The 16757-nt window shown below is 39.1% G+C and overlaps 1 protein-coding gene across 1 annotated transcript in view; it reads right to left on the bottom strand.

The window, feature by feature from the left end:
* Positions 1-16715, bottom strand: part of MTREX (Mtr4 exosome RNA helicase) — a 51465-nt gene extending 34750 nt beyond the window's left edge. The window contains exons 1-14 of the mRNA XM_069775979.1: positions 16529-16715; positions 16019-16150; positions 14258-14324; positions 11992-12054; positions 11341-11453; positions 10324-10498; positions 8075-8165; positions 7591-7715; positions 6282-6380; positions 5397-5499; positions 5142-5273; positions 3872-3951; positions 2340-2450; positions 1159-1260 (exon numbers count right to left, since the gene is read on the bottom strand). Coding sequence (XP_069632080.1) covers positions 1159-1260; positions 2340-2450; positions 3872-3951; positions 5142-5273; positions 5397-5499; positions 6282-6380; positions 7591-7715; positions 8075-8165; positions 10324-10498; positions 11341-11453; positions 11992-12054; positions 14258-14324; positions 16019-16150; positions 16529-16647 — 1512 coding nt within the window. The 5' untranslated portion in view covers positions 16648-16715. The remainder of the gene's footprint in view (positions 1-1158; positions 1261-2339; positions 2451-3871; positions 3952-5141; positions 5274-5396; positions 5500-6281; positions 6381-7590; positions 7716-8074; positions 8166-10323; positions 10499-11340; positions 11454-11991; positions 12055-14257; positions 14325-16018; positions 16151-16528) is intronic.
* Positions 16716-16757: the final 42 nt, after the last annotated feature.

The following is a 16757-nucleotide window of genomic DNA, read 5'->3' as shown; positions in this document are numbered from 1 at the left end:
GGAAGGTTGCTGGGCATGGTGGAGATTATTAAAATACAATACATCTTCAATATATTGATAACACATTTTCACCATCTTCAAATAATGTATTTCGTTCAAATGATTCAAATGTAACATTAAAATACTGATACCTAGCAAGAGCAGTATTTCTATGCCTACTAACTGTGAAACTGAAGAGGGTATAAAGAACCAGGATATGGACAAGAGCCAGCTATACCTGGTTCCCTATGTCTCAGTAAGTTATAAAACAGGTTTTTTGGTCATCTGTGGAACTTGCATTCCCAACAATTTCCTGAGTTTCACTTTAAGTCAGATCTCAAAAGCTTCTTAAGGAAACTGTGTTAAATCATTTTAAAAGCAGGAGTTCCACATATCTGATACCTCAAAGGTAGCTAATTCTCCCACGTATCTTAAGGACGTGCAATCAGACAGAATGAATCATGACACTGAACAGCCCAAACTAAGATTGAAGAGACATTTACTTCATAATGCACGTCAAGTCACTCATCCTGTTTATCACAATTTCCCCCTCTGAAAGATGAACAATGACCCTTATTTATAAAGTTTTGCTGTGATGAATTGTACACCCTTATTACTATTTACATGGAATCACATACCCAGTTTTAATGTTGAAAACTTTCAAATTATTTGTTTTGCAGCTGTTTAAGAACCTGTCTCTCCCTCCGCACATTTCTGTCTTTCTGTGGGCTACCCAAAATACCCTGCTACAACAGAACAATCACTACTCCTGATGTAAATGATCTTTCGTTGTGGCTGTCAAAACCTAAATTTAGTGATCATTAATGATGACACTGAGCCCACTTAGTCTCCACATTGCTCTGACACAGAAGAAAATACTTGGGTCTCACAGTTTTGGACAAATTGTGCAGAAGTCTTAGTCTAATCCAATGTCCAACACTAAACTCTATTTGATGCCCTTTTGCTGCATCTATTAAAACAAATAATCTCATGCATAACCTGAGGAATCTTGTCTTCAGGAATATGTACACTTAATTATAAATGGATTATTGAACAAAGAAAGATTTTTTAAAGAAAATAATATTTTCTACGACATTGGATACGTCAAGAGTAAATTTAATGTTAATAAGGTTTAAATAATGCAATTCAGTTATTCTACAGAACCTGTTTTTCACTTACCCATCGGAAATCTTTTCCATCAAATTTGCTGGCACTCGTAAATAGTACAGTCCTGGCTGGCATATTAATTCCCATAGCAAAAGTCTCCGTTGCAAATAAGGCCTAAATAGACAGACTAAAGTTAAGCAAGAAAAAACAAAGGCTCTTAAGCAAACATGCAAATAGCCAGCTACACAAAACCTCTCCACATTTTACTACTTATGTACAGTCACCATAGGAACATAGGTGCATTAAATATTTAAAAACTGGACCGAAAACATTCTTTCCCCCTTGCCTTATTTCTTCTGGGAAAACATGACAACTGCTTAGATGGGTCCATGTGAAAAACTCCAAAAGACAACACACGGAGGTGCAAATTATATTAATGAAAAGTAATAGTTAATTTCCACACTCAAAGTTTACAAGAAGAAAATATCAGTTAGCTACCCAAAAGCCCCCACAACTTTCATCTAAGGTTGGATTTTTCTGAAGGTATGTCCCATAGGGCAACCAACCAACAGCTTGCTAAATATCTACAGTCATTTATAGGAGCAAAATACATCATAAAACAGTTGAAGAAAATGTTGGTTAGACATTGTAAGTTTAAATACTTAGGAATAAAATTTAGCACACTTAAAACTAGAGCTGTAATTGTGCAGTAACATAAGACATCTAAGGCAAAGTATTAAAGACTACAAACTTTTTCTTATAGAGAAAAAAAAAAACAAAAAACAGCTTCAAGAATTGTTTTCTCAGATAAAGATGGAACCATTTATGCAAATATTTGCATTTCTCAAGGGAAGGGAGCTGCAACAAATTACACCAAGTAACCTGTGCCACTGGGACAGCTACAGGCTTCCAGAGGTGCTGTGTGCATTTGTAGAACCCAGTATGGACCCTTTCCCTTTGTATGTGTATAGCTCTTTTTAAAATTGCTTACTTACTGGTCTACATAATGTTCAAAAAAAAGTTTTCAGTAAGTACTAAGCCTTACGCTTCCTGCATAGAATCACATTCAAAACACAGAGCATTTTGCAGTTTGGCATGTGCAGCGAGTCTTTCACCTTTTTCAGTCAAAGAGCAGATCTCCAGTGTAATAGCGTACATTCTGAGATAAGACATACTTCTTGGTTTTTCAGGATTACCGACTGACTGTGTATTCACAACAGAGAAAAACCTAAATATGGACATGCAATATATACCTTTATTAGGCCCTCAGAGAAAAGAATTTCTATGGTTTCTTTTAAGATAGGAAGTAGACCACCATGATGGATACCAATTCCTCGCTTCAGAAGAGGAAGCACATGCTCAACCTGGGAAGAAACATATAAAGACCAGTAATGAATTTTTATATTCATTACTAAAAAATAAAACCCATAAGAAAAACCTCAACACTGCCCTTAGTGTTCCTGTAATTCTCTATTTCCTAATTTTAAATACAATAAATACCCCTTCAATATTATTTTCCAGTTAGAACTAGGAATGATATGAAGGGTGAAGCCAGAGGTCCATCTTTTCAGTAGACTAGTCTTAAATTGGGTTAAGCCAACTGTAAAGCTATGCCCTAATGTACACATACAGTTACTATTTAAATTTGCCTCTATAAAAAAAAAATATATAATTGCGTCATTTAAAATAATTTTTGGAAATACTGATCCTGGTATGCATGAGATATTTTGTTTCAATTTTAGTTCCAGTGATTTCACTTAGTGGCATGGCACCTATGAGAGCCATAAAAGGAAATTCAGGCTGTAAATGACTGAATTCATCTCTTAAATTCTAAAAACATTATACTTCAAACAAATCCCTACATAAACTTAGTTTTGTCTCTGTATTCTTTTTTGAAAACAAAGATTCTCACTAACAGTGTATTAACACTTGGGTTACCACCCCAAACCTAATTCTGAGAATATGCTTTTAAGATCATTGTCCACAGAGATCAAAACAGATTACTTGGATATAATGCCACTGTTATAAGCTTACCAAAAAAACCCAGCACCTTATAAAAACCTTATATATATTGGATTCCTATTTTCTGTTTTTCTCAAGTTCACAAAGAAAACAGGTATGTGGAATCCAAAGCAAGTAGGTATGGCCAAAAATTAAATGGTTAGTTTTTTCAAGGAGAAATTGCCATGCTCACAATAAAGATCACTACATTAAGAAATGATGGACACAAATAAATAAAGGAAAGAAAGGAGTAGAAAGAAATTATAGTTTTAGTATTTGTTACAAAAGTACTGAATCCTGTAATATTCTGTCCATTTAGAAGCTTGTATTTTTCCACTGTAAAGATAGTCACTATGCTCAGTCATTATACAATAAATTAGAATGCAGATGCATCAATTCAACTTTTTTAAAGGCTCAGCAATCAATACCTGACAAAGTGCATACTGCACTCTTATTTGAACTTTTTCCAGACAGTTTTAACCCAGATGTATCTCTTCATAAGCCTTTATGTTTACTTAAAAACATAATTAGAAAAAAATAGAACGCAGGGTAGGAATTCCATGGTTAATTTTGGCATATGCCATTTGCTGAAATCACAACTGGAAGGAATCCTAATCACCAAGTCCTATTTCACAATGCCAAGAAGCAACGCGAAAGATATTAAAACCTGGGGAGATGAATGACAATATCCAGTTTATTTCTGTACCCACTACAAAAGACCCACAGCCTCAAAAGTTGCAGAAAACAGGAGAGCAGCAACTACCCCAACTCAATCTCCACTCACCTGAGGAAGCTTTTTGTCTTCATCTGACAGACAATCAATTGCATTATTGAACACTTCTTCTACCATCTTTTTTTCTTCATCTAAGAAGGCAATTTGTAAGTTATTACAAAATCTAGGAGGCTAACACCATATGTAAATAAAGCATTACCACATTCTAATATTTACAAAAGTTCACAATAAAAATAGCGTGGAAGACTATGAAGTCTACACAAAACCACCCACATCGGGTCAGCTGATCAAGACTTAAATGTGAGCCTGAAGGAGCCTAACAGTAACCAGAAGTAGATGATCAGGGAAAACAGAACAAACCTGGCAGAATAATCCAAACTTCAGCTATTACCAAGCTTAGGATTTCTCAGTGTTATGTACTTTCTGTCTATTTCATAAACCTCCACCTGTTTCTCTTCTACTTACTAGCACCTGTCTGCATGGACATAGAAGCTTTTCCTCTTCCCCGTTAATTCTCAAATTTTACACCCTTTCTACTTAACTAGTACAAATATCAAGAACATATATTCAAAGGTATGACTGAAGAAAACATATAAAAATGCATCTCTGTACTTGTGCATATCTTTACACTTTCTGACAGAAACAGCTGCATTATTTTGCAACACTGAACGAGAATGTGCAAAGATTGGAGCAAGTAAGCAAGCAACAAGCCTGAACAGCTCACAAACATGAAATGATACATTGATTTACAACAAACTCCTTATTTTTGTTACAACTCTTAACATTTCTGAGAAGCGACGAACTTAAGCTTATTTTCCATGCTTGGTCTTAATCCAAAATGAAGAAATCTTCTTTGTTTACCTTTTGGGTTTTTCTTTGAGGAGAAGGGGGAGGAAGGAAAGAAAGGAAACTGGATTGAACAGTTGAGAAAGAACAGTCTAATGGTTTGTTATACAGTGGCTTTGACTTTGAGAGAATACTCATTTTTTCTAATGGACTTAACATGAAAATTTGGGGAAATATATTTGTTATGATCAGTCTTCTCCCATTATAGACAGAATTCTCCAGGAACTCTTGGACTATTATTACAGTGAACACTATTTTGGAAAAAGAAATAAAGTTTAAAATAGAGCAAGAATTCAACGTTGTGATAACCAAGCACTCTTTGTGCACCAACAGTTTCCCACTGATGTACCAGCATAGTAAATGAAAAAGCAATACATTTTTACACAAAAAGTCCCAAAGGAAATAGACATACCTAATCAGAGCAACATTTCACATCAAACAATTGTGAATTAAAACGATATTTATTTATCTGTACCTGTATTGAAATCTAACTTTGTCATCTGAAGTGCATAGGCTTCGCAGTCTTTCTTACTGAAGCTGAAAATAATCACAGGTTGGAAATTCCTTTCCATGATCATCTTCACAATCTTAAAAACATTTGAAGGACCTGCAGAGAGATTACATTAATTTAAATGTAATTTTGCATCTTACAGAACAATTGAGACACAAGCTCAACTGGCATACAACTTTGTTGTGTTATACAAAAAGTTAGGATGGGATTCAAACTCACCTTTCATTCCTCCTTTCCTGCCTTTCTGGTCCCCTTTTGCTAAGTCTCCTGCATCTCTAAGCACTTGCATTGCTGTATTAAAATTATCTTCTCTGAAATCTCCCTAGATATAAAAGACAACCTTTGTAAGCAATTACTTCTTACATTGCCCACTTAAAAATATTAGTGCTGTGCATAGACAGTACCATTAGCCCATATTTACAGGCTGAAGGACAATAACAATGCATAAGCTAGCAAGTGAATTTACTAGGTCAGTGTCACAGCTCAGAATTACATTGGTGTCTCTGAAGTTATTGCTCATTGTTCTATCCACCACATCAACCACACTAGACCTGCTGAATGACACAATACCAAAACTGTCTTTGAGGAATGTCTGCATGAAACTGCACTGCCCAATGAAGACCTAGCTTCAAGTGCAGTATTACTGTTTACAGCATTAGCTACTGCTGTGCAATCAGATGATGAATTTTAAACAAGTTGTTACTTCAAAATCACCTGAAGACACAAAAATACTTTGCCCCCTCAACTGAAGTAAAATCTAAATGCTCTACATTTTCTTTTGAGTGAGAAACAGTACAAGAAACATCCACTACTTTGCAGATTTACAGAGAGCAGCATGCACTTTAGAAAACAAAGCAAGGATGAGGGCACTTAAGGCATCTCAGCAAAGTATTACTTAGCTGACTACATGGCATTAGATAATAAAACCAATCTCTTCTATAAGACTTCAGAAATCTAACAGCAATTCAGAGATCACTGTTACCCCTTTGTACTTCATTTTAACACAAACATCCTTTACATAGACAATCCAAATTTTGCAAGAGATCAAGCTCATGACTGATACACGAGGAAAAAGATCTTTCAAATAAACTGAATATTCTTTACATTTTCATCAACAACCAGATGGAGTCCATCTCCTCCTGCTGGGAATATATAATGCTGCAGTGGAGTGGGTCGATAGTCGGTGTAAATCACATGGCAAGGCTATAAAGAAAGAACACCATACACATAAATATTTCATGTTTCTATAACTGCGTTGTAAAAACACTTCATGGAAAATCCAATACATTACTATTAAAATACATCTCTCTAAAAGCCAGAAAGACTCACAGAAACTAAGATAACAGATTTTCTTTCCTGAATATGGGTTTTGTACTAACGATGTTGCTTAAGAAAATGAAAGTTTGCAAATCCTTTAGAAGAACAAGTTGGCTATAAAAATTCCCTCTCATGAACACAAAAAGTAAGGACCGGTAATATTTTGTTCTGTATTATTACACAGACTCAAAAACCTAACACTTTTTCAAACCAAAGGAAAAATTGTTAACTTCTGTTTTGTAAAAATGCCTGCATTATTTCTCACACCACCTAAAAAAGGCATACAGTAGACCTTTAAAAACATTTAAGGTTTTAATGCACGGAGAAAGCTTGTTTCAAAAAAAATAAACAAAATACTTCCTTTAAAACATTAAGTATCACATAAATCTGCTTTAAAGAAAAACGACAGTCTAGTGTTCTGCAAAACAAAGTCAAGGTTTTGTGCCAAGCTTAAATAGACATCTCTTATACTACACTCCTTTCATCACAAAAAAACATAAGAATCAATCTCTGAGGTATTTTTAAAATTGGACCAACGTCTTGTGGATATTAACTTCCCTAATTCTAATTCCCACAGTCTTTGCTGCAAAAGCATCTCTTAAAAAAACAGAATAAAATAAACCTAACGGTTACAGGACACAATAGATTTCTTACAGTCTTTTTTTCTCACTTTGTTTGCATGTATATACAGTATTTCGTATGGATTTATCATTTCAATTTGATTTGCATGTGGCCTTTTTACAGAGCTCTTCAAACAAATTCTCCAAATAACCTCTTTTCTATCAGTCCTCTGTAAATCATAGTATGTTCATCATGTTTCATCATTCAGAACGTTTCTTGAAATCAAGCTGGTGTCTAAATAAGTGTGGAAAACAAACTTAAAAGAAACAGCTTTAATGTTGCTATGTAGAACCAACAGCCTGTTTAGCTGCAAAAGCTGGGACTACAACCAGAGAAGTCAGGAGTGATCTATAACATCTTTTATAAGCAATAAGAAGATGACTAAATAGACGCTCAAAGGTTCAGTTCTCATCAACCAAAGAGACAGTATTACGCTACAAGACAAGGATGGAGGTATAGCATATCAGAAACTTACCTGTTTGTGAAGATGGCAGATCCATTCAGCAAACTGACGGGCATTTGGAATAGTTGCAGAAAGGAACACATAATGAACATTGTCAGGGAGCAAAATAATTGTCTCTTCCCAAACCACACCACGTTCTGAAAAAGGAAAAGTCACATGGAAAATTTATGTGATTAAAGCCTATTTTTCAGCTCTGGGGCCAAAGAACAGCATGGTTAAAGACAAAATAAAACAGAAATTTTAAAAAGCCTCCCCTACACAAATGGGGTATATCAAATGCCCTCAAAGTGGCTTTTGCCTTGCCAAAGAAAACGCAGACCGCAACATACAGTAACTATCTTACAGATGTTCAGAAGAAAACAAATCCTGAATTATTTATGCACAAAGATGACTGATTTTAAGAGACAGAATAAAGATTTAATTCTTCAAAAGAAAAAAAAATGTTCTTGGGGAAAAAAAAGATTTATTGAAAAGAAAAATGGCACATATAGAATACCTGAATCTCTCATGTAGTGGATTTCATCAAAAATAACCCATGCGACTTCTCGCATAACCTCAGAACCTCTGTAGAGCATACTTCTCAAAATCTAGAGAAGGGGAAAAAAAAAGAAATCCGTCACATGAAATAACAGTCACGTGTTACAGAGATGTCAGTAAGAAACTGCCAGAATTTTTGGTTCAAATTTACTTGGCAATATGAAATCTTATTTTGCACAAAACTTGAAAACGTTTAAAGATTGGCTGTGAAATGCTTTCCAAGTTGACTCCAGTCTAACAAATCTCATGATATGAGATGAACTGGTTTCCCTGCAAGAACACTAAAGGAACATGAAAGAAACCCCATGATTTTTCTCCCAGCCTCTGTGTGGCAGCGTATTTGTTACAGGTCTACAGATCTACTTCTGCCAGGCCGCCTTCTTCCCTCATCCTAACAGACAACCTCTCTGTGATTAAGAGGAAACATCTTGTCAGAAATCAAGTAATCCTGTCTCTCCACCCCAATCTTTCCCTATCAGAATTTTCTCTGTAACGCTCTGTACTCCTTTGAGGTAAAGACAGAAAGAGGAAAATTCCAACTCATGGCTGGACAGATACCTACAACACAAATATGATGAAACTGCGCTAACCATACTTTGTTACCAAAGGTGAAAAGCTATATATTCCTAGAGTACTAGCATCTAGCATGAACCAATCAACTATCACTCAGTGATTTTCCTCTCCCCATTTTGTTTACCTAGAACAAAATACTGACCCAACAGGATTCAGTAAGTCTGACTGACTTTCAGTACTTCACATCTATCCAAAGAAAACTCAGTGTCTTGATATATTGGTTTTATGTGGCAAGGTTTTGGTAGCGGGGCGGGGGGGGTTACAGGGGTGGCTCCTGTAAGAAGCTGCTGGAAGCTTCCCCTGTGTTCGAGAGAGAGCGAGCCCATACCAGCCGGCTCTAAGACGGACCCGCCGCCGGCCGAGGCCAAGCCAATCAGTGATCGTGGTAACGCCTCTGTGATAACATTTTTAAGAAGGAAAAAAAGTTGGGACGGGAAGAAAACAGCCGCCAGAGAGAGGAGTGAGAACATGTAAGAGAAACAACCCTGGGGACACCAAGGTCAGTGCAGAAGGAGGGGGAGGAGATGCTCCAGGCGCCGGAGCGAAGATTCCCCTGCAGCCCGTGGTGAAGACCCTGGTGAGGCAGGCTGTCCCCCTGCAGTCCAGGGAGGTCCACGGTGGAGCAGATATCCACCTGCAGCCCGTGGACAACTCCACGCTGGAGCAGGTGGGTTCCCGAAGGAGGCTGTGACCCTGTGGGAACCCTGCGCTGGAGCAGGCTCCTGGCAGGACCTGCGGATCTGTGGAGAGAGGAGCCCATGGAGCAGGTTTTCTGGCAGGACTTGTGACCCTGTGGGGGACCCACGCTGGAGCAGTGTGCTCCTGAAGGACTGCACACTGTGGAAAGGACCCATGCTGGAGCAGTTCCTGAAGAACTGCAGCCCGTGGGAATGGCCCACGTTGGAGAAAGTTCGTGGAGGACTGCCTCCCGTGGGTGGGACCCCACGCTGGAGCAGGGGAAGAGTGTGATGAGCCCTCACCCTGAGGAGGTGAAGCGGCAGAAAATAACGTGTGATGACCGTAAACCCCATCCCTGTCCCCCTTGTGCCGCTGGGGGGGCTTGGTGGAGAAATCCGGGAGTGAAGTTGTGCCCGGGAAGAAGGGAGGGGTGGAGGGAAGGTGTTCTGAGATTTCGTTTTATTTCTCATTTACCTTATTCTGGCTGATCTGTAATAAATTGAGCTAATTTTCCCTAAGCTGAGTCTGTTTTGCCCGTGACGGTAATTAGTGAATGATCTCTCCTGTCCTTATCTCGACCCGCAAGTTTTTTTTGTTATATTTTTCTCTCCCCTGTCCAGCTGAGGATGGGGGAGTGATAGAACGGCTTTGGTGGGCACCTGGCATCCAGCCAGGGTCAACCCATCACACTTGAGCATTCAGGAAATTAAGTTCTGCCTTTCTCCACGTGAGAATGGAAGTTCCTGACTGACAGTCCAAAAGCATGAATTTACAGAGATTTACCTAACTTTTCCAATAACTAAAAGTTAAAACATTAAAGAGAGGTATAATGAACGTTGTAACATTTTCTACCCTAACTGGGCTTATTATAATAACTTTAATCTTTTAAAACCAGACCTTCTCAGTCAAAAAAGGGTAGAAGACACAGATAGATCAAGAATTAATGGCTGATCATACCTCGGTTGTCATTACCAGACAAGAAGCTGTAGGATTAATGGTGACATCCCCAGTCATCAAACCAACATCCTGAAATTCTTCGTACATTTCACGGTACTTCTGATTACTCAAAGCTTTAATTGGACTCGTAAATATCACACGCTGTTTATCCCTCAAAGCCAAGGCAATTGCATACCTGTAATCAAACATTTTATGTATTAAAGTTGTCAGGAAGACATTCAGAGCATATTACTTTCCTCTAATCTTCTGCTTAAAAAAATAAAATAAAATACACAATTCAGAACACCAGTAGAATGATATGAAGCATTTCATATCTAGATTATTAAGTTCAGTGCAATCTTAACTCAACTATGTATGCCTCTTTGGAGAGCGACAAATAATTGACAACAAGTTAACTGATTTTTATGGACATCAGAGCACATCTAGTTTAATCTAAAAATCTAATTGTCACTGTCTCATGACAAATTATTATTATTTGAACCCACGCTTTAATATATCTACCTGTACATCTCAATTCTCACCTCAAGTCAGCAAAGCCATTCCACTGTCAGACCAAACCCTGACAAAAAACATACACTATCTTTTAAACATTTCTTGCCTGATAAACAGCAAGTTGAAAATTAAATCAAACTAGTGCTTCTGACAAAGCATAGAAAACACACAAGAAAGTCCTTATTAGTTATAGCCAGGGGCTAGAAAACAGAGGTACTTTTTTCTAAATTCATGCAAATCTGTATTGCAGAAACCTTCCGTTCAATCTATACCATAATGTCTCAACAAGACTAGATTGTTTAAAAATAAAAGGTAAGCTTAAACATGAGTTAAGTCTTTCACTACCCACTAAACAGGATGAAAGAAGTTGATTTTTATATTCAAGAGTAGTCAATTCAATTCTAACACTGATGGTCCAAACTTTGTATCAAGAAACTGAGACACAACAGCTACTGATGGTTCAACAAAACGAAATGACAAACATCACACCATACTCTTATTAGAGCCTGTCAGAAAATTACTTACTCTGCACAAACAGTTTTACCAGCTGAGGTATGAGCTGACACTAACACAGACTGGTTATTATCTACACAAAGAATAGCTTCTCTCTGAAAGGCATCAAGAATAAATGGATATTCCTAAAAAGAAAGCAAGAAAAAGCATTACATATTTTTTAACACAGACTGTTACTTACATCTAATTAATTTTCTGACTGATCTGCTGAGCAAATTACAGGCAGAAACGTAGATATTTGTAACTTCAGCTGTTCTTAATCTGGTACTTTGCAATTACTTTGTATTTAAATATTTTTATCTAATACCACACCTAAGATTCTTGCTTATGCCTTGTTGTCATATCAAATGAAAATCTTGTCCCGATGACTGAGTTTTCTCTAATCTACTAATTTAAGAAGAGAAACTACAGTGTACAACTGAAGCCACCACCTGATGTTGTAGAGTAGAACTGAAATCACAACAGCCTACCCACCCCATTCAACCACATCATTTTACTCTATCACATCTAAAATACAGAAATACCAATCTTACCTACAACAGGCCATCTTTTCAAGATACTCTTTTCCAAGCCTTACCGACAAAGTACATAATTTTTCCCTCTACCCTCATCTACTGTCTAAAGCATATGCAAAAAGAAAAATAAATACAATCTATCACATACTTTTGCAGCTTTTCCAGTTCTTGGCTTCAGACCTGTGAAGACTTCATCTGCTGGAAGTGCAACCTATAAAATATATTTTAAATAAAAACAGTTGCAGAATTCTTGGTGTCCACTCCAATGACATGGCAAGCTATAAAGAGCTGGGACAGTAGATATAAAGTGCATAAAAACTAATCTGAATTTCTGTTATCCTGTTTCTATGAGCTCACGTGTCAAGGCCTCCTTCCTTCCTCTCAAGAGTTTTTCAGCCAATATCTCTATCCTCCTGCCCAAACAATGCTCCTTCTCTCACTTCTCTCATACTCCCTACTGTCTTGTGTGATATATTTCTGCTTCACCTACCTTGGCATGTTAGCTCTTCAGGCCAAGACAGAGTCACGGCTTCTAGTCAATGGACATTAGAAGGAATTACTCAGCTTACATTGATAACATCCCCTTTCCAAGGACAATATATTTATACGGGCAAAGTTCCTGTTCCCAGCCAGTCTCTAACATTCATTCATGCTAAATATTTAAGCTCTCTTCAGTTACTAAGTGATGGCAAACCTCTACCAGACATCTCAAGATAACAAAGATCGTATAGATGCATGGACTTGAAAACCTCTATCATCAATTGTATGTACAGTTCCTTCATTACAAAGGTCTAATCATACCGAGTCCTTCAATGTGACTCTAATTAACCTGAGCTAGTTCTGGAGGACAGCACAGAAAAGAAAATGACCATAAAAGTACAAGGAAGTTAAAATTTACACATGTAATTCTCACAGAAATGCTTTCTGACAATCATCTTTGCATGATGGATTATTAAAAAACCCCAGCATTAATATTTGATATTTCATATTTTAAATTGTATTTCTCTATTAACACAATTTGAAAATTGACAGTTTTCATTATTTTGCATTTACATAAAAAAATACCCTTTTCCCTTTTTACCAAAATGTAATTTTAAACAGTAATTAGCCTTACAAGAAAGCTTTTCATTCTTGAAACAGAACAGCAAAATATTTCAATGTGATGCTGCACATTTAGATCACATCATGAACACAGACCTATTTTAACAACCAGTAGGTTTTCCTCCTCAACGACAGTACTTAGACTGTGCTTGGTACCCTTCTGATATGGAAACCTATCAACATTATCATCGCATCTTTCACAATCACTCATCTTATTGCAAGTATCATTCAAACTGCTTCTGGTATGACAACCTATTCATTCCTCAAGTGCATTCTGTGCATGCTCAATGCCAGATACAGACCTCTAACTCTTTAGAAGCCTGTTCTACCTTAAATATAATATGAAATAATGTATTTATTCCTACTTGAGGGTGGGAAGGCTCTACAGAGGGATCTGGACAGGCTGGATCGATGGGCCGAGGCCAGTCACATGAGATTTAACAAGGCCAAGTGCCAGGTCCTGCACTTTGGTCACAACAACCCCATGCAGCGCTACAGGCTTGGGGAAGAGTGGCTGGAAAGCTGCCCGGCAGAGAAGGACCTGGGGGTGTTGGTTGACAGCCGGCTGAATATGAGCCAGCAGTGTGCCCAGGTGGCCAAGAAGGCCAACGGCATCCTGGCCTGCGTCAGAAATAGTGTGGCCAGGAGGAGCAGGGAAGTGATTGTACTCAGCACCAGTGAGGCTGCACCTTGACTACTGTGTTCAGTTTTGGGCCCCTCACTACAGGAAAGACAGTGAGGTGCTGGAGCACTTCCAAAGAAGAGCAACAAAGCTGGTGCAGTGTCTAGAGCGCAAGTCTTATGAGGAGTGGCTGAGGGAACTGCGGCGATTTAGCCTGGAGAAAAGGAGGCTGAGGGGAGACCTTGTCGCTCTCTACAACTGCCTGAAAGGAGGTTGTAGCAAGGTGGGTGTCCGCCTCTTTTCCCAGGTAACAAGTGATAGGACAAGAGGAAATGGCCTCATGTTGCGCCAGGGGAGGTTTAGCTTCGATATTAGGAAAAATTTCTTCATCCAAAGGGTTGTCAAGCATTGGAACAGGCTGCCCAGGGGAGAAGTGGTGGAGTCACCATCCCTGGAGGTATGTAAAAGACGTGTAGATGTGGCACTTAGGGACATGGTTTAGTGGTGGACTTGGCAATGTTATGTCAATGGTTGGACTCAATCTTAAAGCTTTTTTGCAATCCAAATGATTCTATGATACTATGATATAATAGGTACAAGTGCAATAAGCAATATTATTATACTGGCAGTAATACATATAATTCTATGAAAACGAGCCTATACTTTCCATGCGCATTTTCACTGCACTTACCTCATGTGTACAACCTTCAACAGTTTCCACAGCTTGCACCTTTACTTGAGGCATCAGGTCTGCCAGACTAAAAACATATGAGTTAGGATTGCCAAAAAGGTATTTAAAAATCCTGTTTTCTTTACAAATGCAAAAATGTTGCAACTTTATGTCTACTTCAACTGCAATGTTAAAAAAAGGATGCACAAACTTGAAACGGGCAGTTGGCAGAGACTACCACCAGGACTAAGAATACCTGTAACCGTTAAAATTTTGCTACTACATAAATCTACTTTAGCTACTGCTTTGGGATTCGTAACACCTTAAAAACCTGCACCACAAAGAGCACTTGGATCACATTGGTACACATGAAATTTTCTGATTAAATGGGGACTTTTTTTCAACATACAACAAAGTCAGATTCAAGACCTGTATTCTTGCTACTAGTCATGACACCAAATAACAGCAGCCGGAAGCATCCCAAGCAGCTGCCTGAGGACGGGACCCCTCTTTTCTTTACCAGTCCTTCTCTCATGGCCACAAGAGGGGGTGAGTGTCTCACTGCATAAAACAGTGGTTTCTGCTCATGGTTTTAACACACTTAGTAAGCTGCTGTGGGCAAGTATATGTTCTACTGAGACCACTAACACTTAAACTGACTTAAAATGTTGACTCTGGTTCTGTTTTGCTTCTACATAGGTATCCTGTTTACAGTGTTCTCAGAAGGAGTCATGACTCTCTCACAGAAAAATCTTACCTTGAACTTAAGAAAAATGTAAGACCAAATGACCAAAACGTAAGACCATGTAAAACCAAATGACAATCCAGACCAGAATTCTGTCTGACAGAAGTCAGTAATACATCACTCAGAGAAAAGTATAAGAACACAGCAAGCATATAATTTTTATTTCTGTAATAGAGTTTTCTACATCTTGAGCTAGGAGGTGCACACCTGCATTTGGCAGCTCTGGATGAATTTTTATTCCACAAACACTCCTAATCATTTTCTGAACCAACACAAACTTCCAAGTTCCCAAGAATTTCGTAAGATACACTACGGTGAAAAAGTGCCCACACTGTCCCTTCAATCTGTTTTCAAAACCCCTCATAATACCCATCATGAAGGTCTGGAAAGAAAAGAGGAAGAGACATGCAGATCCCAAAGCACAGAAATGGCATTCTGGCTTCCCTTCAGCTGCCTTATCTCCCCAGCTGTTGTCATGTCCAAGTATACCGCCCCGCCTCCACGTCAAATACCTACCATTTGTGCTCACATTTAAAAGCATGTCCATACTTAAGATTCCAAATATTTGCTGCAGTTATAATCCTATGTGCCTCAAAAATCTCATTTCTGTCTCCTTGGTCAAATTCTTCTTCCTGTTTCGCAAGCCAATTATGTCTTTTGGTGGGGTGGCAGGAAGGAAGCCTGCCTCCTCCCATGTGCCTCACTGCTTATCTCTTGCTATATGCCTAAAATCAACATGATGGCTTTGACCAAGAACCACCGATCCATATGCAGTAACCACAAATACATAAAAGTTTCATATTCCAGTTGCCTATATGCCCACAATATTACTTTAAACATATCCAGTACTCGTCACTGCTGAAACTGTACTGCTAAGACATCTTCACTTATATAGATAATAGAAAATCAACTTCATATGCAAATTCATCTTTATATGAACACACTGCAAAACTGCTTATATCAACTATTCAGAACTGGCATATAACTAACCAGCGCATCTTGCTATGATTTCCTTACACATTAAGCTGGGCACTTACTTAGCATCTTCTGATACAACGTCTTCCAATTTTGGCTTCTTTCCCAAAACGGCATCTTCAGTACCATCGACCTCGATTTCCCTTTTGGGCTTCCCTGCCACAGCCACTGAAGATTTTTCCTCCAGTTGTCTTCTGCAACACAAATACGCAAAAAATTTAAAGTTTGCCTCTTTTACGTGTGTCCTACAGGCAACAGTGATCACGTTGCACTCGGGGCACAACCCGGGGAACTACACCCACGAGGACCGCCGTGGGTTTTCAAATCAATTCCCAGATGAGCTTGTCTCCAGGTCCCCGCGGTCCCCCCCCCGCCACTGTACCGGGGCTGGCCACAGCCCTGGGGCCAGAGATCCCGGGAAAAGGCGTCCCTCTAGGCTGCAGCGACCTCCCGGTACCGAGAGGGTTCAGTAGCTCAAACAAGCTGGCAGAAGCCAGGCCAAGCAGTGCGGCCCGAGCCTCAGCCGCCAGAACACCCCCGCCCTGCTCCCCCGGCCGCCAGCGCACCCTCACCCCGGTCTCCTGGCGCCTTCGGTGGCGCCCGCTTTGCTCTTCTTGGCGCCGGAGGCGGCAGCGGCGGCCGAGTCCTCCTCAAACACGCTGAAGAGCTCGTCCCCAAACGCGTCCGCCATCTTCCCCGCCGGTCCCACAATGCCTCACGCGGGACGGCGTCCCCCCACTCCCCACCCCCGGATCCTTCCCGCCCCTCTCCCGGCGCTGCAACCCGAGGAGAAACAGAGGC

This window comes from Haliaeetus albicilla, chromosome Z, assembly GCF_947461875.1.
Source record: "Haliaeetus albicilla chromosome Z, bHalAlb1.1, whole genome shotgun sequence".
In the NCBI taxonomy this organism is placed as follows: domain Eukaryota; kingdom Metazoa; phylum Chordata; class Aves; order Accipitriformes; family Accipitridae; genus Haliaeetus; species Haliaeetus albicilla.
This window is presented reverse-complemented; position numbering and strand designations above follow the sequence as displayed.